This window comes from Temnothorax americanus, unplaced genomic scaffold, assembly GCF_048541705.1.
Source record: "Temnothorax americanus isolate GAGA-0224 unplaced genomic scaffold, ASM4854170v1 Scaffold58, whole genome shotgun sequence".
In the NCBI taxonomy this organism is placed as follows: domain Eukaryota; kingdom Metazoa; phylum Arthropoda; class Insecta; order Hymenoptera; family Formicidae; genus Temnothorax; species Temnothorax americanus.
The window spans coordinates 330,752-356,817 of record NW_027509730.1 but is presented as its reverse complement, the minus strand read 5'-3'; the positions used below and the strand labels follow the sequence as shown (position 1 = coordinate 356,817).

The following is a 26,066-nucleotide window of genomic DNA, read 5'->3' as shown; positions in this document are numbered from 1 at the left end:
GCAAAATGATATTTCGATGTTGTGCCAAAGATAAACTGTTCGCGAAATAACTACGTAATACACTCTACGTACGTACGTACGTACGTACGTACGAGTCAGCAAGTTTCAATTTATTATTTAATTTTCTACTGTAAAATAAATTCCTCTTTGTGACCGAAATCCATGAAACATCGCGGAACGCTAGCGGATGTGTATTCGCATGATTAACTCGATCTCTTTTACGTAACAATCCCGCTATTTTGTACTGCAAAAGCGAATCTCGATTTTTAGTAATTCTATATAAAATAAATAACCCATCGAATAACAATCGAATGCGTATTTTCGATTTATATATACAGCCGCCGAGAATCGTAATTACGGGTGGCGAACATATAGACGGATATACGTATCGGGTGCACGATTTGAATAACAATCCACATATGGACAGTTGTCAAACGTATATTTCAAATTTATTACGATTGCGATCAGTGTGTGTGAAACATGCGCGATAATCTCAAAACATAAAACTTGCTTATTATACAAAGATTACGTATCTATCATTTATTATAAGCATCAGGATACCTACCTTCTGAATCGTTTATAATTTTTTCTTTATTTATTTAAGTTATAATTATAAACTTTTTAATTGCATCTGTGAATTACACATTTGAAAAGTGACAGTTTTATAAACGTAACTGCTCGGGAAAGTTAAATGGAATTTATTGGAAACTTTTAGAAGCTTTTTCAAAATAATCTTTTTTGAGGAATTTGCTTTTAGAATTCCCATGTTATTCAGTACTCAAGTTAACATTTTTGCAAATATTAACTTGTCTGTGAGCGAGAAACGCTCGAGGCTTCAAGTACGTGCTTGGTGAGTTGTATAAGAGGGTTGACGAGTATCAACACTTCTACATCCCTTTGAACGTACGCAAATATTGCGATTCGTGGATAACGTGAATAGAGTAAGCTGCGGTAAATGCAATGAACTGCAAAACACCGGGGGCAATATCCATAGGATCGATTCGCGGTCGACGTTAATGTTTCTATGCACCGAGCTAACCGAGAAAGAGGTGGTTAGGAGAAGAGAGAAGGATAGATAGATAGATAGATGGGGGGAGGGAGGGGGGGAGAGAGAGAGAGAGAGAGAGAGAGAGAGAGAGAGAGAGAGAGAGAGAGAGAGAGAGAGAGATTCTTCGTACTTAATGGCCCGTGCAGTTATTCCACGTACTTGAACGCGTTTTTAGATCATTTGCCGGGGGGGGGGGAGTGGGAACCCTTGGCAACTTTGTTCATTCCTTTATATGTGTCTATAGACGACGCGCCGCGCGAGATACAGGATTTTCTCTATTGCTCGTTTGAAGCGGTTGAAGCCGGGTCATTCATCGGCTCAGTCAAAGCATCGATGCGTTTCTTTTACGCTCGCGCTCGCGCTGAGAAACGTGCCCTCGCTAATCGAGAATATTTTATGACCGTAATAGCCTGAGTGCCCCTGCTGGGAGATCAGCGAGAACTTTGCGGACCAAACCGCGGATTCCTCTATTTATCACTTTTTATTCGGTCCGCAAAAGCGATATTTGTAGATTTGTACCGCTGTAAAACGATGTCTAAGTCCGCAGAAACACCCGGGAGACTCCGGAGGAACTTTGACGATCCATTCATCAACCTGCCGTCAGGTCCACTTCTGCCGCTTTTGTTAATGAAGTAGCTCGAGCGACTCGAAGTATTGCGATTAATAATCGCGTCGGGTGCATCTCTATAATCTCTCTCTTTCTCTCTCTGCGCTTTTAGATCGTCGGAACCATCCATTTTCATTCGCTATCCGGTTACTAAACATGTCAATCTAAAGTGACATTTTTCATCTCTGCCCCGCGGTTTAAACATACCAATAAATAAAAAAAAAAAGCTTTGAACTATCCAAGAGTGCGTTTATTTGGAAATATCGTTCTTTTGTTTCGACACGATGACTATTTTGACATATGTGAACGACAGTTGATGTGAATGCAGGAAAACAATTTCACGCGGAAATAAAACTTTTATTACGTCTATTAATGTCGTGGAAAAAAATTTACCGTCGTGCAGAATAATATATTACACTTATGTTGCGAATGATAATGCATTACGTGAATTTATGCGGAAATGAAATAATTTTCCAAGTGATGCAGATATAATAGATTTCCAAGTTGTAGAAATCGTGTAGGTCAGTTAAAAGTTAAGTCCATTTTGTGCATTTTTACTTTTTATCTTGGTGATATAACTTAAAATTACTATAAATTATCATTTAAAACCATACTTAGACTCTAATTAATCCTTCTCTTATTACGTCACGGAAATTGGATATAGTTGAAAAACTAATATTTGTCTTTGGGAATAAATGAATGGAGTTTAGAAAACTGTCGCGAACCTTATAAGATTTGCAAAATCGTGCTAGTTTGTTGTTTATCTTCGTAGTCGTCGCAGCTTATTTACTTATTTACCGCTGCTTACGGGGCGCGGTACGATAAATATATATGAAATTTCCTGAAGAAAGCCACTTCAGCGCGCAATTCAAAAGTTATCGAAGAAACAGATGAACGAAATATAATAAAACTTCCCCGAGTGACACTTAATTTCTCTTCCTCGGCACCGAAGAAAAATGAGGTCCTGCGCGCCGACTGCAATAACGTATTCACCTCGGCTCCTTGTTTCACGTAAAAATGGAACCGTTTGCGATGTTCGACGGTTATATTTTTTTCGTAAATTCATATTTTAATTATTATTACATTAGTCAGTAAAATGCAAAATGCAAATCAACCGACACTAACCTACGTCGCTTATGAGAAAACTGTATAATTTCCAGGACCGGGCTGGGATCGTCGAGAAAGAGAACAAGAGAGAGAGAGAAAGAGAGAGAGAGAGAGAGAGAACACATTTGCGTTACGTAAATTAAAATGAAGAATTTCGCAACGTTAATAACGCATTTTCCTATCCCTCTTTTTCCGCCTCTCTTTCCTGCGCTCACCGGCACAAAACTGTCCGCTGTATAAGAACGCGTATCGTCGGTCTTCCACTTTGTACCTAAACGCATTAAATTTGTTAAACTTGCAGTGTCGTTTTACGGGGCGAGCTACATCCATCTTCCGGTTCAAGAGGCCAAGGGTGCTACTGACATCAGTTTCCGGTTCCGAACTCATCTCGCCGATGCTATGCTGCTATTGGCAGCTGGCAAGACGGATTACTGCCTGATCAAACTCGAAGCCGGCAGATTGAAGGTTCGTTTGCCCCTGGCGCTTTACTTCTATTAATAGGCTTTCTGTTTGGTGCCGGTCGCCTCGTCGTCGTCGTTAACGGGCCGCACGTGCTACGAGATACTCCTGTCAGACTTCCCTCTTCTCTCCCGTCCTTGCGGAGAAATTAGACGCGCCGTGACACGTTGAGAAAAAAGTCGAATCTCGCGTATATAAGTACGCTAAAATATATTCCCTCGCGAGGCAAGAAAAGAGGAGGATTCACCGCGCGCAGATGTAACATTTGCGCGCGTGTCCGCGAACTCTTATTACTTCAGGATCTTTCTTATTTCTTGGCGAGAGAGATGGCACGACTCCAATGACATGGCGAAGGGTATTGCATCCAGAAAAAGATTCTAATCATCACGACGTGGCAAATTTTGCGGTCAACGCACGTGATATTATACCGCGTAAATAGAAATCTCAATTCTTAATCCGTGATATTGAGTATTATTTCTGAGCATTTATCTACATTTATATAATCTTAATTAAGTTTTAATATATCATCTTTCATTTAATATTGCGAACATTCGCACACACATTTGCAAAGAATATCCTTTACAGAAATTTAATATTGTAAGTGCATTAAAAAAAGTACGTGTTTTTAATACTCAAAATAAGTAATTAATTACTAGTCAAATAATCACTTACAGTATTAAATTTCTGTAAAAGGTAAATTAACATTTAGTCGAGAGGATAAATTAACATATATGCCTTTATTTTTTCCTTTAACATTTAACAGATACCGCGATCTCTCGGATCGTCGTAGTTACTTGCAAGATAGAAATATTATAAATAAGAAAAAAAAATGTTTACATTAAGAGGAAGTGAGAATGAAGGTAAAAGAACAGGTTCTAGGTTAAAGGGCAAGGAAAATGAAGGGATAGAACAAGGGCGGTGATCTGTGAGATCGCCATATATCAGTTAAGGTTTAATAAACGAAGGCAGCGACGACGTTAAGCGCGGTTAAGGGTGAGATAAGAGTTAAGAATAGGATAATATATATTTTTATAGCATCGAAATCGATAACGTCACAAAGCAACATATCTTCGTCCAAAATTACAACCTTATAAAATTGTCTTATATAAAACTGTTTCTATATTATTTAAAAATATATACAAAAAAAATTTTTTATTTTATACTTTTTTAGTGCTTTTCATTAAATTAATATGAATAATTATTATCGAATAATTATATTAATTATTTTCTTACTCCGTACTCTGATATTCCAGCGCGATATTTTATGTACTAAAACCTTCGTGGAGGATTGCTCTATAGGACAGTGAAAACCGCATTTAAATCCGTCCACAGTAGTTTTAGAGAAAATCGTGGATAACGTACATAAATACACGCCGAATATAAAACCTCCTTTTTTTGAAGTCGGTTAAAAAAAGTTTTCCATTGAAAATGCTAATTATAAAACTGATAATAATATCGATGTATAAGATAGGATGTGCAAACAACGCTTCTTGTTTTTCTCATGCTGGTGTCGAACCCGAGTCTCACAATATCTCACTCCGATATAAATACCTTGCACGCGCGTATGGGTAGAAACCTTACGTATAAAGAACCAGGACCCTATATGTAGGCAGAGAAAGAATCCAATAAATTGATTCGCCACGAGCGAAATACAAGAAAACCAGCCGCCAAATTCAATCGCATGTAGATTTCGATATCGCGGAGTATCGCATTTCGACCGGTGACAATTGCGCCTCGATCGCGTCGAGTTTAACTCGCTGCCACTACCGTGTCTAACTAGCCGACAAGTTGACGACCGCGGAGGAATGTTTCACGATAAATTCATATTGCGTTTTTACCTCCGCGTTGTCACGAAAGATTTTACAGTTTTTGACAAGCGGTTCAACGGAACGCTCTTGTTATTTCGTTAGAAGATCGACTATACATACCTTCCTTTTAATGGCTTGATGACATAGCGCGCGTCGCGCGTCAACATCGACGGCGCGCGGTCGCTCGGCAAACACGTTCGACAACAACGAGAGCAAAACCGCATAATGTCTTTTCCATCGATGTTTCGCGAAATGAAATTGCGGTGATACCGCGCGAAGGCGGGGTCGGTTCTTTTTTTTTTTTACGTCCGATTTTATTTGCGCGTCGATACGACGCGGCGCGACGATATTTCGGTTCTCGAGGCTGGAACGTTGCCCGCGTCGCTCTCGTTTTTTGCGACATCGGTCAAAATTTCACGCGATCGGTCAGAACTGTCCACCGCGAGACGAAGTCATTCGGTCGGATTTTACGCAATGATGAACCTCTCGCGGTCCACATGATAGAGCGAATATTTTTTTCGTTCCGGCAAAAAATAGACGCGCGGAGCAGCACGCAAGAGTTACGCGCAAACGCAGCAACGACGGTAGTACTCGCTCTCGTTTCCCCGGAGACGAATAGCTCTCGCATTAAAAATTACTCTTGAAGAAATAATTCACTCGTTGAAAGCGAGTCTCGCGCTGATTTCGCGCGCAATAATTAAACGCACGGTCTACGCAATGCATATGAAATAACCGGAAAAAATTCATTGTCGCGTTCGGGGTAATCAGAAAAGTCATCCGCGACGTTGCGAAGTAAAATGGAAAGAAATCTATTGTCTCTTTGACGTGATCCTTCGAGGACGCATTATGACAAAAATTTCAGTTTTATATCTCGTTTGTTAGTGTCAGAAATTGAAATTCCGATTAAATATATACGCGGAACACGAGAACTTTCGAGATCGATATCTACGTTATTGCGATGAGCGTCAAGATTGCTAGTGCGGTGGAGATGAACATTGCTAGCCCGTATATGAAACACGTATACGTAATAGAGTGGTACAATGGCGCGCCTATAAACAAGTTTCACGGGCCATAAGAGAAGAAGGCTGACAGCAATAGAGCTAGCAGCAGTAGCCATTCTGTCTCTTGATAATAACCGCTGATGAGAGCCCGCGCTGCTTCTAATTATGTACAAAGAACGTTGCGCTGGAACGAAGTTACAACTTCGCCGCAGATTATTAATTTTCCAACGATTAATATTCTCGTGCGTACTCTCATATTTTACATGACTCATTATCGCCCTCTTCCCCGCCCCCTCGAATGAAACGTGCTTGGCACCCTAACTCTCGCGAGCTGGCAATTGTTAGAAGTACAAGCGCGCGCGCGCGCGCGAGATTGAATATTATTTTGCTGACGAGAGCAATTAGAATAATCGGTTTCCGCTACGGCCGCATATAACGATTATCCTAAAATGTTCGATACACGGTCTTTCGCATTTCAATCATGAGTATCAATCTCGAGCCCATACGTCAGCTACTTAATTTTATAACTTTCTCTTCGTTAAGATTTTTAATTTTGAGGTAGGACCGTATGATGGTATCTCTCTTCCAATGTATAGTATTAAAATACTCTCTTTGAGTGTATTATAGTAGCTGTGTGGAGGTATGGCGGTATCCCGATTGCGCGCATGAATCCCGGCATGAAAATCGCGCGCGAATCTAATTTCGCGAAGGGTTAAGCGTAAAGAAGCTGCTCGCCGTCGAGGCTTAATTAAATTTGTTAAGAAGATCGTTAAGAAGGATGAAGACAGGATAAACGGCTGGGGGCAAAAAGTGCAACGGCAGTTCTGGGGTCTCGTGTGCCTCCTCGACGGAGAAGTCTCGATCGACGCCTCCGGAGAGGCTTAAAAGCCTCTCTATCCGAGGCGATAATCCGATGATTCAGAACTTAATTGCGGCGATATATCGCTACGCGGTATCGCTTGCTTTCTGGTTGGTGACGTAGTCGAGTCTCCATTCTCGTGCAATATTCAGAATTTAAAAAGCCTTTCCTTTTTTTGCGAAGTTCTTAATTTATTATTTTACTAACTACATATATTTCACATACTTGTAATTAATTATCCTTGATTTAGTTCATTTATGCGGCAGCTTTTGATCAGCTTCTCTCTTTACGATTATATTGCGTATAAACTCTAAAAATTCCAATTACGAATACAAAAGTTGGGGAATTCTCGTTAAAATAAAATATATTTAATAAGCTGAGAGCGTCGAAAGCGCCGTAATGAGTCTGAGACGTTAAGAATTTGATAGTAGCAAGTTAATATAATGGGCCGTAATGCCTCGTAATTAGAGAAAGAGTCGTATTGTGTTGTTCCTCTTCGTTAAGAGAACCGTAATCCTAGTAATTATGAAACATCGTTACTAACAATGCGCAACATTTTTCCTGACCCAAATAAGTGTCTCCCTCGATGTTATACATTTGCAGTTAAAAAGCAGCGTGGAAACACGCCTATTCTATCTAACTAAACGAAAAGCAAGCATTTTATTTTATCGAGTGCATCTCGAGCGTGAAATGGTCGTTAATCTTGAATCTCTCGGTAATCCGGTGAATCGAATTTTAATTACTCTGATGTGTCGCGATATTTACTTTTCGACGTATTGCGACGTTTATCGGTAGCTAACGTGAAAGAAAAATTTTCTGTGACACCTCGCGACGGACGAACCACTATAATTGGACGGTCTTCTCCTCCTGGGGTACATTCTTTCACTGTTACTTTGCACCATCGCAATCTATAATGTTCGCGGTACTCAGATACCAGTGTATCACAATGGTTTCGGCCGCAACCGTACTGCCGGATAATCCGACGATTTGACCGCGTCGCGGAATGCATCGGTGGCTTCCGATATTGTTCACTTTCCAATCGTCCATGCATTCATAACGCGACTATCCTGCGAGCTCTTCGACGACGTGTGTGTGTGTGTGTGTGTGTGTGTGTGTGTGTGTGTGTGTACAAAGGCGCGTTTACATTTTGCAAAGTGTCTCGTCTCACGCGTTTATGCATATTAATGAGTCCTGCATAGTCATCCGGCTTCGGCGCATCCGACTACCATCGTCGGATGCACCGTGCTCGCAACTCGCGAGAGCCTCGCGCCTCTATTACCGGGTCGATCATGAAACGGTGTACGCCGCTGTGCCAGCTGGAAAGGGTCGCCAGTACGGTGGCTTGAACGCGACGCTGCGCCGCCACTGCGACTTTTTAGTCTCGGACGATCGACTTTTCATTAAGAGAAGAACCTTAGCGGACGTCTCCCTCGGACGATCTCTTACATAGGATCAACGGAGACCGCTCGAAGAATACCGTGGCGACGCCGTACCGGAATGCTATAAGTCTCAGACGTTCGATCCGGGTCACGATTAAAAGCTCTTTATCAGGAGCCTTACTACTTCACCTCTGACTAAGGCGCATTCGTGTACTATTCGGTAACTCGATAATGCATTACACCGCGTTGAAACATAGAGCGCATTTAAGCGAAACTGGTAGAAAGTATTTCGAAAGGCATTTATCTACAACACAGCCATCCTATATTCTATTTTCTATTCCCGAAAAAAGATTATTTACGCATTAAACATTTTTATATAGCTCTGTATCTTTCTCTCTTAGATATAAATAAAAAGTGATGTTTAAGTTTTTAATAGAATATTTTATAATAATTAATATATTAATAAAATATTAATATGATCACCATAAATTTATAGAAAAATTGAATAAGTTTGTACATACGTATGTAGCTGCATAATTTTTATCAAATAAATATTTGTGGATTTAAGTTTGTCATTTTTATGCCTTTCCAGAATATCTTGATTCCTGTATAAATCAAATCCTGTATAAATATCTTAAACGATATTTATCTAGCTATAAGAAAATTTATAATCAAACATGCTACGATCCATAACTATTTGAGCATCTAAAATGCCGAGCGACAGTGTAGCAGGCAGCGGTTGATTTAGGTGACTTCCGCGAATCTAAATATGCACGGGGAGTTTGGAATTTATACCCCAGTGGATGTATTGTAAATCCACCACGCGTAACTATAGGAATCCCCCGGTGGCGCGATTACAAAGTAGCTGTTGCCGCACGACGCGCGTTTTAAGGGAATAACGGTACACATCTCCTGCCTCGTATGCAGCTCTTACGCATAAATATGGGATAATTTGACGAAAATGAGACGTATCTTATCAGTGACGTCGCTAAACTGCGATCGTCCCGTTTTTCTCATTATATGGAGACGCCGGGAAAATTGGGGACGCCCGCGCCGGAGCGATCGGAGGGATTCGACATTTATTTTCCGCACGAGACCGAAAGCCGTTTTCACTGTCTGTCTAGCTGTCTGCCTTCTTCATTCTCTCGGTGTGCAAACTCATTGTGCGAGTGCCTCAAGTGCAGACGGAATACACGAAACCTCGAGCTGTCGGATTCCTGTCAGCTCACGCTGTCGGAGAATTTGCGGGGCATGACTGGCGCCAGGAAACCTCGTATGCCGAGAGTTTGGTATACACCTACTTTGGCAATCTAGCCTTTTTTATATATTTATATGTGTCCCTCGAAAATACGAAAAATTGAAGTCTTCGAATTTTTCGCAAATTAACGTTCTTTGACGAGATAAAAATTAAACGCTCCTGCGCAATCACCTGTTTGCAGTGACAATGCCAATATTAAAAAATATCGTTATGTTCTAAAAGCGATTATGGTTTGCATTAAAAAATATTTTTACCGCTTATAGACTTTCATCGGATTTCGACCTATTTTTTTCCGCTCTCGTGCAGCTGCAATATAATTATTTTACGGCGAGTGCGAAACTTTTTGATCACGCTGCGAGACCGCAAAGAAGCCGAGCTACCCTTACAGCGTTATGACGGAGAACGCTTCTAGCGGCTTTTCCGCACAGCCGTCGTTTACTTTGTTCATTAAATCTCCTAAACACGCATCTCTCCTTCTCTCTCTCGCTATTCACCGGTGAAAACTCTCTTTACGCGTTTCCATAATATTCTTTTTTACGCGCTACACGACGCTAGCTGGCTGACGCGGAAGGGCATAAAGCGCACCGGGTCTACGGACGGAAACCGAAGCTCTATTCCGAGGAGGAACAACCGGCCTCGAAAAAAAAAAGACCGAGAAAAAACAAAAAACAAGAATGCACTTGTACCGTCGCGTACGTATAAAACCCATTTGCGGTAGCGGCGCGTTCGCACAATAACTCCGGTAAAAATGAGACTGACTTTTACGAGCGCCCGCTCCTACTGCTTTTTGTCGCAGGTTCACATTAATCTGGGCGCGGGTGAGAACGAGATGGCGAGCGCCCGCGGGTTGACGCTGAACGACCTCAGTTGGCACGAGGTCAATTTGACAAGACGCGAGGCCAACATCAGCTTGCAGATCGACGTGATACACACGACGAGATCCCAACTACCGGGTCGCTTTTTCGAGCTCAACATACACTACGGCGTTTTCATCGGCGGACAGGGCGACTTCAACGAGCTATTTCTAGGTAAGACGAGCAAGGCGAGCAAGGAAAAGGCAAGCTACAGGCAGGCAAGCCTTGGTTCATCCGGATAAATTGTCTCGCCACGTGACTGAACTAGATTCGATATACGCCACGCCACGTCACGCCGGCAAACACTATATATATTCGTCGACGTTACACTCGCGCCATGGTCACAACTATTTTCTCTTTTCTTTCGCTTCGTTTCGTTAAAAGGTCGGCAATCCAACCCAACTGCAACTGAGACGATCGAGAGATTAGGTAATCAAGCCTAACAGCCTCGCTAAATAAATAATTAGCGTTGCGTTCGCGCACGTTTGTGCATGTCGTTTTTCGTGATTGTCGTTAGAGATTTTGATGGTAAACTATTTTCAGCAAGTTGCTTCATATCAATAACCACAAAATATTGATAAAATAAAAACACGCAAGTATAAATAAATGTTCAGTGAATGATGAAAATATATATATAAAATTTTTCTGAATGTTTTTTTTTAACTTTTGTATGTAAATAAAATTGAGATGAGACGATACAACGGGGAAGCACGATCACTGCACGCAATTTTTTAGTATTATCTTTCGTTTATTAAATTAGTTTTTTTAAATTGAATAAAAATTAAACAGTTTTCTTTTATCATATACCAGAAAATAAATCCAACAATTAATAAATTGCGATAGTGGCGATTCGAATTACAGTAAAAATTTAATTTTGCAAACGGGTGCACATGAGAGAATATGAAATTAATATGATAATAATTGTTTGTTTGTTTGGCTGAATTAATCTGCTATGTGTGTAAATTAAATTTTATAAAAACGGAGTTAGTATCAAAAACATTAATAATTAGGATATAGTTACATATTCTTTTATTTGATAAAATGAGAATTAACCGAGTTGCTATAAGAATAATAAAATTAATGAAATCAAGAAGTTTTCAAAGAGTGAACGTCAATTAAGTCAAATAAAACTCTTATACAGATAGATTTTCACTCCAATATCTCTAAAAACAGCATTAATCAAATATTAAATTTTTAAACAGAGTGTAAATAATCATTAGTATGTAATATTTCAATAACGTATCTGGGGATTAATTAGAATCAATAATTTCAATATAAAAAAATCAAAATTATAATATTTTTCGAATTATAAGCGAAATTGGGGTATTATGAAGTTTACACATGCTTAGGCCTTACACGTATACCGGTCTTTTTTCTATTATTAATTTTTACATATCGAATATGATATCGATTTCGTATTACTGATTTTATCTTTTGATTTTTTATGCACAGATATATTTCACTTTATTTTAAGCAATATAAAGTCTATCGAATATCAAAACTTCAATAAATATATATAGATGGATAATATATAAATAGGGGAGACCGGCTATCTGTCTACGGGGGCTATGTGTCCACTGCTATCTCAAGTTTTAAGAGACAAATGTCTCTACCATTGTAACAAGTATTTGAAAAATGCCCTACGTAAGAGATTTAAATGTTGTTTGTTTTTTTGCGATGCCTCTCGCAGACGCTATATACATTAAAAGAAAAGCAAAAACAATTATTCATATTTTTTGACGGTCGAAAAATTTGTTGTGCGACAGTAGTTTAACTCAAATTAAAGTAAGCAATTCACATTATTATCAATTAATATATAGTTATCAGGTATGAGAAGCGTCAAATCTTAATTATGCATAATCTAAAATTGGCAACATGTTAAAGACTGAAAAACGTGGTCGGGGCTATCTGTCCTATTTTTGATGGGGCAATGTGTCCACACTTTAATGACGGATTGTTCTTTTATTAATAAATAATGCTGCATAACTACAAAAGAAAGACTTTCCTTAAGCCGGATAAGGTAGACATATCCAATAAAATTATACAGCGATTAAAAGAATAAAAATCGAGCGAGAATCTTTTCGTAAAAACAGAGTTAGAATTTGGAATAAATGTTCGGGCTCTCACTACTGTAAAAAAGTGACCTACGAGCAGTTACTTGATCCTGGGATTCAAGAATCGTCACTAAATTTTTATTTTAAAAATACACGTCAAGTTAAATACATGAGTTTGTTTTAAATTATTGATTATTTTCTATTACAAACGCTGCCGAGGATAAAGTAAAGGCCCCAAATTAAAAAAAAGATTAAAGAATTAAAGGGCCAAAAGAAACTCATCACATTGATTTTGCAACGGACTGAAAATTTGATGCCACCCCTATATAAAGAAAAGTCAGTCCTACGCAGGAAACTTGTCAAAAAATCTACACAAAGTGTAGCCTACTACTCTGACTCCAACGACTAGGCAGTTTTTTCAATATTATAGGTATATTAATAATAAATAATATTATAAATAAGTACAAAAATTAATATAAATAATGTGTTTTTTATTATGTGGACATATAGTCCCGCATATGGGGCTATCTGTCTACGCTTGACTTGCCCACTTAAAAAATTTGCCTCTTTAAAATGTTAAAAGATTAACGATTTTAATTGTTTTTTTTTTTTATAGTAAGGTTGAAAGGTTATACAATTAAAATTTTAGCCAAATATCTTTATTGGGTATTTAGTAACGAGAGACGATGGAAAAATTAGGATAAAATTAGGATAAAAGATTAGGATAAAATTATTAGTAAGTCTTTTTGTTAAACAGATTAGTTAAAACATATCCTGTAATCGTAAAAAAATTATTCTTATTTTTCTTGCATCCATTTGTGCATACTGAAAAAATCTATTGCTTTTTTTCGAAGCAGTACATATAATATTTTAATCCCGAAAACAGGTATACAGAGAGACCGAACGCAGAAATCAAATTCTAATAAAAGTATATTTGGGAATGAGAAAGAAAGAAAATAAAATAAAATATATAACAAGCTAGATGCTAATAATATAATTTTTCCACTTTCTATAAAGACTCTTTTTAGAAGAGGATTAATTTTTATTTCATATAAATATATATAATATACATACATATTATAAATAATTTGTTGTCTCCGATCTTCATTGTCCATATACACCATGAAGCAACTTAAATAAACGCTTTATTCTAAAAATGTCAACTTTTTATTTGATACAGTTTTACTTTATTGCTTTCCCTTTTTTTATAATTCACTATTTATCTAAGCAACAAATTTCAAAATTTTATAATTATATAATTATAAGCTTTATATAATTATAATGTAGTTGATGCTTCTTCACGAATAACAATATTAATGCATAATACTTTCATAATGCTTTTCGCGTGTTTCCTGAAAATTTATTTGAAGTAGAGCACTTGGCGAAAAAGCATAATGGATTTATGATTTACTGATTCACCAAGCTTATTCTACTCATAAAATATTTTCTATCATTTTTTGTTTATGTTTGCGAAATTGACTAGATTATATATTTTCAGTAATTGAAGTTATATATCTATATATATATTGCAACTAGATTTTTATTACGTAATAAGGTTATAAAATGTCTGAATTGATATAATAAGTTCTACAAGGTTTTTTGTATGTTCGAGTACATTTTCATATGCAGAATAAATCGATGGATGATTATTTTTCAGGATTAAATAATTAAGATTAATTTGTCATCGTGCCCATCCATTTTAAGGCAGTGGATCTGTAAAATGTTATATTTATCCGTAGCATTTTTTGTTACAATTTCAATTTTCACAAAACCATTACCTCAAATAAAAATTGAAAATAATTATTTATTCACCGATACGATGCGGGAGCAGCAGCAGCAGAGTGGGTACGCTACGTTGCAAATTATGTTGAACTGTAAAATACGAACAATATACTTCAATTATAGCAGTAGCCAAAATAATTAACCCTCAATTAGCACACATGTGCTAATTTGCACCACTTTTTTTTCGTTTAGCATTTTATATATTTTAACTTTTCACATAAAAATCATTTCTTTTTCCTAAAATAAAGTGCACTACTCGATTGCCAGAGAAATTTTACATAAATTTTTATTAAAAATGACTGAGATACGACAGTTAAAAGTTGTCAAAATCTCAAATCGCACTAGTGTCGCATTTGAGGTGGCCCAACCGAGGTGTGCTAATTGAGGGTTAATATTTAAAAAACAATTATTGCGCACATAAATAATTATATAAATATAAATAATTAATTTTGCAAATAATGAAATACACGTATATTATTACAAGCTTGATACACCCGTGTTATATATATATATATATATAACGCAGTATGCGAAAGATTCTATAATTCATCCCCGAATCTAGATTTGCCCCTTCAACGATTGATTAGGGCGAAATCCTAAATTATGTTTTTAAGCATTTGTGTGGGTAACCTTTGCAAGCAAAAAGTCGACATCTCATCGGGCCTAAAAAGGAGTTAACACACGCAATGATTATAGTGGCGCCAATCGACTAACGCCACTCGCCAGTAAAAATGCAAGTATAAACACTTGATACAAACTGGCGCTAGTAATGGGGCGTTTACTGGCGGTTATTGGCCAAAGCATATAACCTCAAAATTTGAAGTTATATGCTTGCTATCATTTACTGTGTGTTTAATAAATGTTAAATATTTTCCATATTATACGTCAATCACTGTGTAAATACTTGTGAGTTTGCCAGTCGGTTTCTGGCGCCAATGAATGCCAGTCAGTTGGCGCCACTAATCATTGCATGTATAAACTCCCCTTAAGAGATATTGAGAAAAATTCGTGAAAACACATTTTGTCCCTTTTCACCCCGTTAGGTCGAATTTCCAAAAATCCCTTCTTAGTGCTTACGTAATGGAAGGAATATACTCCGCGAATTTCATGTTTCTAGGCTTAGGGGTTTAAGCTGGGCGTTGATGAGTCAATCGGGGCATTTGTTTATATATGCATGCTGGAGGGGTGCAAGAGGGCTTACATGCGTGAGCGCACGTGAACAGGAAGGCTTTTCTCCCCTGCACCCCTCCCCCATGCATATACTTTATAATTTCGCTTTACAACTTAGCATGTACTTTATGTTCATGTAAAGCGAGGTCCACGCTGCCTACCGGCGGGGTGGGTGCGGGGGAGGGGGGCCAAAGACCCCCCCTTGCACCCCCCCGTGTGTGTGTGTGTGTGTGTGTGTGTGTGCTTCCCACGCATAATTAAACTAAAGAAACTCCCAGCGTGAGCCCTAACTGCTTGAATCGAGATGCTTGGTTATTTTGCACGATTGATTCATGCACGTTCAGTGTTGCTACATGTCGTCGGTATGACAGGAATCATAACCTGTTTCCTGTCAACTTTAACGATTAATATCTCGCGTCGCGGGGCAGAGCGACACTTTTTTCTGCCAGATTCTTTCGTTTCGTGCAAAAACGCGTCGATTGAGCCTAAGTTCATCAAAATCGGAGGTGAGGGGTGTAATAATTTATTATATATATATATATATATATATATATATATATCTAAAATAAATTATTATATAAAAATGAATTATTTACCCCATAGTTGCTCCGCCATCACCATCTGCCTTCCAAGCCTTTTCCTCCTTCTCCTTTCATATTCTTCCGTTCTTCTTTGTTTTTTATGGCACGTACTCGCGAAAACATAAGTTAAATAGGATCTTGCGCGCACTAACGTCTACTTTGGTACTCTGAAGCTTCCGAGTTGAAATTTTGATCCTATTTTCGACCTCAATATTCAATTAATGTCTACTTTGGTACTCTGAAGCCTATAACAACCTCTATTAATTCTATTTAACCTGCAACTACTATTTAAAACCTATAAATTCTACTTGGATGGAATATCGGGTCCGATAGATGGCATCCGATAGGATCCATTTCTTGTATTTAAAATGCGACGAACGATGGTATATAAATGACGGAACTGCACAACTGCACAACTTGTATCAGTTGTATATCGTCCCGAGTCGAAATTTTAGACCTATTTTTTACCTGAATTTTCTAACATCTGTAAATGCTAGAGGATCAATGTAGGTTTAATTTACATGGAAACTTTAGTCTTACTTTGCGACAGCACACGAAACTGTTCGCATCGTTGCCTGCCGGTTCAACTTTCGTCGCGCGAATGTTAAGCGCGACGACCTCGCGTAAACAAACACTGCACCGTGTCATCGCAAGAAACGAACAACTGTACCGTTATAAAATAATTCCTTTTCAAGTTAATTATTATTAAACAGTGTATGTGTACATATCGCGATTCTTCATTATTCATGTCATTCGATTCGGTGTGTCACGTATTACTCTATACGGTCGCGATTTGAAAATAGTGAGCTTTACATTTAAATATATACAAAATATAAAAATACATTTAAATCAATGAAAGTTGAAAGTAGACGTATTTCTATCCTGCCATTTAACAAAATTTAAAAAAATAATCACCATTTGAAAATATCCCGATAACGATCGATTTATAATTCTTCTTTCCTTCATTCTTTCTTATCGCGCTTCAATTCCTTCTCGATACATTAACGAATTCTCTATCGCGGAAGTTAATTCGATAGCCGCTTATTGTGTAAGGAATAATCGCATGCTTTTAAATCTTTTTCGAGACATTAAGTGTTACACGGAGCGACTTGTCCTGCTCGCTCAAGCGTTATCGCGTGAATGATAACGCGGCAATCTTGCGCTACTCACACACAGTGCGCTGTTTGCAAATACGATGGTTGTGTTAGCCGACTTACCCAATGATAATATTATATAGGGAAGACCGGGGCACCATGAACCACAAAATATCAAACTCTGAAAAGTACTTTTAAACATAAGATTTTTGTCTCATTTTTTTTGTTTAAATTAAAGCACTACGTATATTTTAAATTTTATTTAGCGTATTTGGCAAATATTGATTAGTTTTTGAGAACAAAATTAAAACAAATTTTTTGAGACGGGGCACCATGGGTCTGTCACTGGGACACTATAAATCACACACAAAAACTAGGTTTATTTAAACAAAACAATTTCCGTCGCCAGCGAATAATTTAAAATAAGTCGTTTTATTTTCGACCCAACAGATCTTCGGAAGCCCGATGGAATGGAATGTTTTGATTGGTTAACTTGTGACGACGCGACGCGTGACGCGCTCAGTGGAAACTCAGCCTTACACTACATGATTTTATCTGTAATGTAGTAAAATGACAAAAGATGCTAGAAAGTTACACTTAATTTTTATTACGTGTACACAGTAAAAAATAAAATGTAATTTTAACATTTTTTAGATGTCCCAGAAAGTCCACCCTAAATTTTAAGTTAAAATGACTCATCGGTGTGTTACTTGTTGATAAATGAAAAATGTTAATTAATTGACACTATACTTACATTTATATTTGTTCTTTTGACTTTATTTTTCAAGTTATATTAACACATGATACTAGTTGAATCAACCTAAACATTCTGGATTACCCTAAACAATCAATGACCCATGGTACTCCATTGCTCATGGGGCCCCGGTCTCCCCTATACCAGTAAATATCTTATTCCTTACATTTCAAGCTATAATTTCGACGACTTATTATTGCGCGTTATCTTCCGCGTAATCTTTTGTGCATTTAAAGAATAAATTTTACCTTTGCTTTAATTGAAAGTATTCACGTAAGTCACTTTTTCAATTCAAATTTTTACTTCTCAAGAGAAGTAAAATTGCGTGATTTTAATCATTTAGGAATCATGATTTTAATAAATAAAGAAAAAATCGCGGCTTAAACTCATTTTGTTCCTTAATTTATTATTAAAAGCACACAATTTTCTTGTGACATAAAAATGTATAGGAAATAATAATAATCAATTAATTTGTCTATATTCCTATCATAAAATAAAAATAAACTTTATCTGTTAAATTTATATATGTATATAGTATTAAATTTAATAATTTGTTTTAGTTGAAGTAATCATAATTATTAAAATTTTCATTAAAAAACATTAAATAATTATGCAATAATTAAAATTAATAATTAGTAATCAATTTGTATGTAAGTATCAGCTGATTGCTATTATTTATTAATGTACGTAATTTACATTAGAAATTGTATAACAAATCAAAAGATAAAATCAAGTAAACAGTAAAAATTAATCTCATCTGCTCTGTAAACATTAATAGGTAGCAAGTAAACATTAATAATAGCAAGAACGTGTAAACTAATATTTTTTTATATTAAAACTTTCAATTATAATTAATTTCTAGAATACATTATTAAAATATTACGCGTTATATAATTATTGTACATTTATCTCTTTTTCTTGTTATAGTTCTTGTTATAATTTAATAAACTCAGTAATTTAATAAGCATTGATATAAAAATAATGAAGAGACAATTATCGATAGTATGCCTTGTATGTATAAAATATACGAAATAAACAACGTTTGCAATTTAATAATTCAGAGCACGAATTCCGTGCATTATTCATATAATATTATTAATTTTCGTTTCATGATTAATTTATTAAATTAACAGAAACGATATATATGTAATTATTAAAACCTGGGGTATGCAATCGTATATTGTACGAATATTTATGTTTATATTGTGTAAAGCAAAATATTTAAAACACACTCATACATAAGTGAAAATGATGCATACTGTGTTACGAGATAAGTTTAACGTGATCATGAAATCTTGATGAATTATCTCTCGGAATCGCATTATACTCAAGTCACTTGCGGACAACGAAATTACAACGAGAACTGTGTCAACCTAGATAAAACGACGACATTGTCGAGACAATGTTGTTTCGGCAGCTATGGTTTCCGTAATGACAATTCCACGAGATAAAATAAAGGCACAGTGGAAAGGGAAAAAAAATTAAACGTCGTATTTTATAGAACTTTGTCGTAGCTTTTAAGAATTAAAAGTTTTGGAGCATAAAAGTCAAGAGAAAAAAATCTGATACCTTAAAAATTATGTTTTAAAAGTGAAATGTTTTAAAAATAATAATAATAAAATGTCTAAAAATCCGGAAATATTTCAATTTTTATTTTAGCATTTATTATATATTTTAAATCTGCGGCATTCCTGATATATACTATGTAATCGTATTATATTTAAAAAAAATTTTTAACATGTCTTAGATGGTCATTTTTAAGACAGGAAAGCTTTATATATATATATATATATATATATATATATATATATTTCATATATATTTTCTAAAAATATTAAAACTTTTCTTGCAAACTTTTCCTCCGAAATAAAGTTATTGGTGATCTCTTCAGTGCAATCATATTAATGGAAATTTAATTAACTTGGAAAATGTGAAATTCGAGGTAAAATATTAATCACAGATAGAGGAATAAATTCTAGGTAAATGTTTAGTATAACGCTCTCCCCTCCGATTTTCTTAAAACTTTGTAAAATTGTTTATTTCTGTGTGTAAAAAACATTCTGAAAAGGAAAATCGTCGCTCAAGTCTCGTTTTTTTTAAATTTAATTTCAAAGTTTTGATGTCGGTAAGGTAGAAAAATGATAATTTACGTTTTTAAAATACTGCACAACTTCATTTCGTCATGGGTAGTGACTGTGTCACGACTTGAAGAGTTCCACATACACACACACACACACACGCGCGCGCGTGTGTATGCCCTGCTTTATAGAAGTTGTAATTTTCTATTTTTTCTTTACATTCTGAATGTATATGTTTGATAAACTGTCAATCTCCATAAGAACACATACAAAATTAAAAAATTAATATCTTTTAAACAAGTCAGACAATCAATCTGAAATTTAACACAGGTTTTTAGAACATTATAAGTGCACAATCTCTGTAAATTTCAGCTTGATCCCTTTATTTTGACTGAACGGACATACATCCTTAATTGAACGTTAAATACATTTGAATTATAAGAAAATTAAGAATGATCTTAACCCTCCATTAGGGGCTTTTAAGTCCACCCTATGTTATTTTTGTTTTAGGCTTAAAAAAAATGAGTTACTCAACATCTCTACTACAATATCCAACAGGTTTTAAAGCTAAATACTAAAACCAATTGTTTATACAAAGTGAAATTTGAAATGGGGAAAAATAGAAATTTGTTTAAAAATTTATAACTTTGCAACAAATAAATGTTAACAAAAATATTCGCAGGGTTTTGGTACTTTAGACTATGACTTTTCAAAAAAACGTAGTCTCATTTAGGTCGACTCCAAAAATTATAATTTGTTTTAACAAATAAAAATAATGAAATTTTAGAGCTTTATTTGCAAATTAAATACAGAGAAAAATAAAGTTTAACTTAACTCTTAGTTTAGTTTAGTGTTTAGCTCCAAAACTTTTAGTTTAGTTAAGTTTAAGTTTAACTTTCTTTCACTTCGAAATCAATTTTTTTGTAAAAAATTGTTAGTTATAGAACATATACATATAGATATTATTACAAATATAAAAGAAAATTATAAATAAAAAGTAAAAAAGTATTGTATTGTTAGGCGTTTCTCTTCGCCATTTTATAAATAATGCTCTACTAATAATAGAAGTGCTTTAATTAGCAAAAATTATTACAAATATAGTGAAAAAAAAACGAAAAAACATTTACTTACGCTGGTAAACACTAACGTCGTCCGCTTTCTGGGTCGTTTAGGACACAAACTTCATTTTGTTGTTGTTTGAACACGTATTGACGGAAACTGGCCGCGGCGTCTCCGCGGCAGCGAAACCCTTCTGCTGTCAACTTTTTTCAGGGGGAGGGGATACCAAATATCGCCTCTTTCTCTCCACGAAGAAATGCAAGAAAGAATTTTTGCTTGAGTATTTAAAGCCCCAGATTGCTGACAAAGGGTTAATAATGATTACTTCCTCGATTTATATAAAATTAGATTTATTTAAATCAATCATTGAAAAAATGTGTTGTGCACCTTCTGGATGATCATTCCGGATAATAGGTTCTATTAGTGCGAATCAATTGTTTATCATCGTGACATCGTGCTGAATCGTGACGAGTGAAAACAGATGATTACAACGGCGCAGTAGTCGATATTATTATATCGAAAGTATGACATACGCGCTGTCTCGTGTTTCCGCAATGGCAGAGGGCTTAAATAATGGTGGACCGGGAGCACGCGTTGCAAAATCGCACGGATCGGGGGAAGGGGGGGATGTAATTCAAACATTTGCTTTTGTTTTCGTTGTGTGAAACGGCAACATGGAACGAGACTCGTCTCGTGCATTAGAAACGGTCGTAATTAACTGTTCGATGTACCGCTCGAGCAACACTTCATCAATGCCAGTGTAACTTCGCTCAATCGTAAAATGCATTCGTGAAGTCGATCGCATTTATAATCTCGTTGTCGATCCTAATTTCATTACCGTACTCGCGATTCTATTTGCGCCACGAATAAATTGGAAGTCGCGATACGTCTCCCGTGAGAAACGGCGATTGGAAAATTCTCCTTCTACCAGTTCCATCTCTCGGTGGTCTACAACTACAATGCTCCGGTGTATTACGCCTTTGCGGCGAAATTCCGGATTATACGTTCTTCTGCCTGACAGTACACCACCACCGCCACCGGTCATAGAACACTACGAGTTGGACGATCAAGAAAAGGCGGGGATATCCCTTCTATTCTCAATGTGTCGCAAAATGCGCGGAAAGCTTTATAAGAAAAAGAATCGTACTATTATTTCTTGAGAGTATTTCCGAAAAACACGGAGATGCGTATACCAAAACATAGTACTATAACGCGATTAAGATATATACTATATACATATATCAGTAAAAGTAAATTAGAAACTAAAACTAAAAAGCCAGTTATTTTCACTCATGTATTTTTCAGGGAAATATGAAAAAATAAAAATACGAGATAAAAAATTTTTAAAAATGCGCAAAAGGGGAAATAAGAATTCAAGGGGTCAGTGGGATAATTTGCATTTATAACGTGCAATAATAATTTCCGCGTCGTGCTCACGATTTCCTGTCTAATATAACTTATTGTTAGAGTAACCTGGCTTATCTTATGCTCGAGCAGTTGCACTCTTCGTCCTCCATACATGCCACAAGCAGCTTGATAACGACCAGGCTCTTTAATGCACGCCCCGCGCATCAGCCGCAGCGACCGGTTATCATTTCTTCGTAGAAAAACAAAAAAAAATCAACTAGGTCATTCCGTTCGAATTGACACGAACGAAATTGAATATGATCAGCACAAACAGCATATCGCTCGCTTTCTCTCTATCTCTCTCTCCCTTTCTTTCTCTCTGTGTGACGCGCCCCCATCGTTATCCTGTCGGCCGTCACGCATAATACTCAGCTACCAGCTCAAGATTCAATTTACATATTCATGACAATTCATTTGTACACCATGGCACGGTATGACCCTCCCCTTGGAGAAGGTCTTATTAATTCCCTGGCATGTGCCTCGCTAAATTCTCGAGTCGAGGTATAAAGAAGAAGAGAAATAAAGAAACCCCATTTGAAGGAGGGTGCGAAATCTATTTTCGATACGGATTCGTATAAAGTTCTATACAGCGTGTCCGTAAAATAGCGTCAACTGGTCGTGTAATTACAAAATTCTCGAGGAAATTTGCAATCGATCTCTCCACAGACGATTTAAGGTCTTCTCTCTTATTTGCTCTTCAACTTCCAGTTTTAGTTTTCGACGTACCGATGATTAAACATCAAAATAATTTCTATTTAAGTGAAATCCACTCCGTATTAAATAGAAAAATAACATTTCTCTCTCTAATTGCTCCATATTAATAGAAATGTAACATTTCTAATTTCTTAATTATACTTATAAAGTTTAATTTATATTCTTAACTTTTTCAATGTGAACACCAAATACAAATTGTGAAGTAAACTTTCATTTATGGCACACCGTATATACTATAGCACATATACGTATATGTGTATCATATTATATCTGTATAGGTAGCGTACACACGCGCGTATACACATGAAAGCACACAATGCGAGCGTATATCTATATAGTCGATTGCAAGATTCTCTGCGTGGATTTCGCTTATCGACTGCTATTTCCTCGGTTCCGTATAGAAATATAGAGGATATTCTCACCACACGACGTATATTTGAAAACCATGAGAAATCGATATAAAAAATATTTATTCCAATGTGTCAATATCATAATCCTAATATCTATATGCGAGAAGTTCTTTCGGTCGCAAAAATTATTGATTTTTATTAGCGTTCTATTTATTTACAATGCCTTTCAAAGACTGTCACTTCTTCACGAAATATTTATTTTTCCTCGATTAAAATAATTTCTCCACCTGCTCTTTTTTATATTTTACGAAGTCGTTTTGTGTAAATTCCATAATTTTAAAGTATAAATCTATAATTCTTCAGATCTTTATTAGATTTGAAGAATCTCGGGAAATTAAGAGAAAAGAAATTCAAGAGAAAATGAGAGAGAGAGAGAGAGAGAGAGAGAGAGAGAGAGAGAGAGAGAGCTGGCCAAAGCAAAAATATGCTTGTTGAAATAATTGCTGCCAATTCGTAAGACCGCTGAAATATTATTGCCGTTACCCATGCAAATCTATCTTCCGAAAATCGTTATTTCACCCCGACATATGGCAACAACCACGCCGGGCGAATTCGTCGGTGTTTAGAAACGCGTAAACCGCGTACAGCCGCTGTCCTGCGGCGGGATTTAGCCGTGCGCCAAAACCTCTTACAATCAATAAAATTTTGCATTATATGTAAAAAAGGCCGAAGACTGACGACGTTGTTGCGAGGCGACGAACGGGCCGGGCGGTAAGTACGCCGCAACGACGTCGTAAGGCAGAGGGGCCGGCTGGTTTAGCGTAGCCGTCGCCGGGCGCCGGTATTCCGTCGCAAATTGTATTCGCGATTCCGCGGCGTGCCAATAAACGCCCATCTCTCGGACCGCTTATATACACATATCCCGTCGGTTTCCGTCGTGCCCAGGAGGTGGTAGCGCCCGCGTCTCAGCACCCATTGACACGCGGCAACTCGAAGGTAATCCGCCGACAGCCCGCCGAGAGAGAGATGCGCTTGTCACACACGAAGACAATTAACTTCGCGTCGTAACAAGCCCGCCCGCGGCGCGAAACCGCCAGTTTCGCCGAATCCGTTGCATCTGTCGCAAATATCACGTACTACATCACGCTCATATTATATATACGTATAATATATAAATTATTCGCTTCCCGGCGTGACAAAACGTTGTGTCGCAGGAAGTTTCGAATACTCGGCGAAATTGGATTTCACAAGGGGAACACTTCGACTGTTGTATAATTAAGTGAAATCGGGGACGAAAATCAAGCGGGCATTGTATCGGTCAACCGTTCGTTTTCAACAAAAAAATTATTAAAATAAAAACATTTTTTAAACAAGAAGAATGTTTGCGTATCGACTGGTGTTTGCGTCCTCTGGCGTAATGCGATTAATAGCAAATGCGCAACGATTCATCTTCTAATTAGTTTTTCTTCCATTCACTAATGATGATGCACCATCCACCAATCAGAGAAAATAAAAAGTAATCACGTTTTTGCCGCTACTGCTAAAAGCTCTCATTCGTCTGGAATCGCAATCGTTCCGCGGTTATATTTCTACGTAGCGTATTACGTATGATTTAAACGCGAATCAATAATAACGACCTCATTAATGCAATGTTTAATGGACATCACCTGCAAAGCTTGTCTGCAAAACTGTACGCGTGTTTTACAAATTTGTTCCAAATGCGAGTGAATGCATTGAAAGTGTACTACGTCGGCGTCATTACGTAATAATCACTTTGCAAAAGGTTTTTCCCGTCGATATTACGCGCCGAGACTAATTTGCGAGGATAACACCTTCGTCCGTCTGATTCGCAGGTCACACGGATTATCTGAGGGGATGCATGGCCGACATAATTTACAACGGTGCCAAAGTTATAGAGTACGCCAGGTCGAGGAAGGGCCAGTCGGAGGCAACGGCCGTAACGTGGGGCTGCTCGCCGGAATTCGACGCCACGAGGAGCACGGAAGTCAGCTTTGTCGAGGACGGCGCCTTCGTCGCCATTCCGCGCCCCATTCCGCGCTCCGGCTCGAGGTATATAATGCCAAAAGTACCGCTTTCCGTTGTAATGTATATACCACCTCCATTTATCATCGTCGCACCTACGGGACCGTAGAAAACGTAATTAAACTGTCGCGACGCAGCCGTATCACCTACATCCTGCATCATCGATAATGGTTATATCGATGCGGAGAAAAGAACGCAGCGCTGTATCAGCGCTAAGCTATTGTACCAGTGTTATTTACATAATTATCTTAATCCACTTAATTATCTTGGTCGTTATTTATACGCAGCTTTATATTTTACCCGACAATCCCGATGTATCTTTAAAGAAATTTCAGAGATATTGTAAAATTCACGCTTGCTTAAACTCGATCGAGTTTCTTTATCTTTTTTTTCTTTTTGGTGAGGCTTATGAGGCAAGTTTTAGCGGTAACTCTATCGCGCGCCATCACGTAAAATAAATACGTTGTACATGAATCCAATATCTTATGGTAATACCGCGGGAAATCCGTTTCTCTGAGGTCGACGGCGCGCGGCGGGGCTGCATAACTCGCATACTCTTGCACATAGCTGTATATCTAAATCCAAGCCGCATTCAAGTCA

General features: G+C 37.1%; 1 protein-coding gene across 4 annotated transcripts in view; it reads left to right on the top strand.

Annotated features, from left to right (window-relative positions):
- Kon (chondroitin sulfate proteoglycan 4-like protein) overlaps positions 1 to 26,066 on the top strand; it is a 52,251-nt gene that overhangs the window by 8,877 nt on the left and 17,308 nt on the right. For 3 of the 4 annotated variants that reach the window (XM_077419777.1, XM_077419778.1, XM_077419776.1), the window contains 3 exons: positions 3,064 to 3,227; positions 10,323 to 10,554; positions 25,277 to 25,493. In XM_077419777.1, the coding sequence (XP_077275903.1) occupies positions 3,064 to 3,227; positions 10,323 to 10,554; positions 25,277 to 25,493 (613 nt within the window). Of the gene's footprint in view, positions 1 to 3,063; positions 3,228 to 10,128; positions 10,219 to 10,322; positions 10,555 to 25,276; positions 25,494 to 26,066 lie in introns of those variants that run through there. The other variant, XM_077419779.1, reaches the window with a different exon arrangement.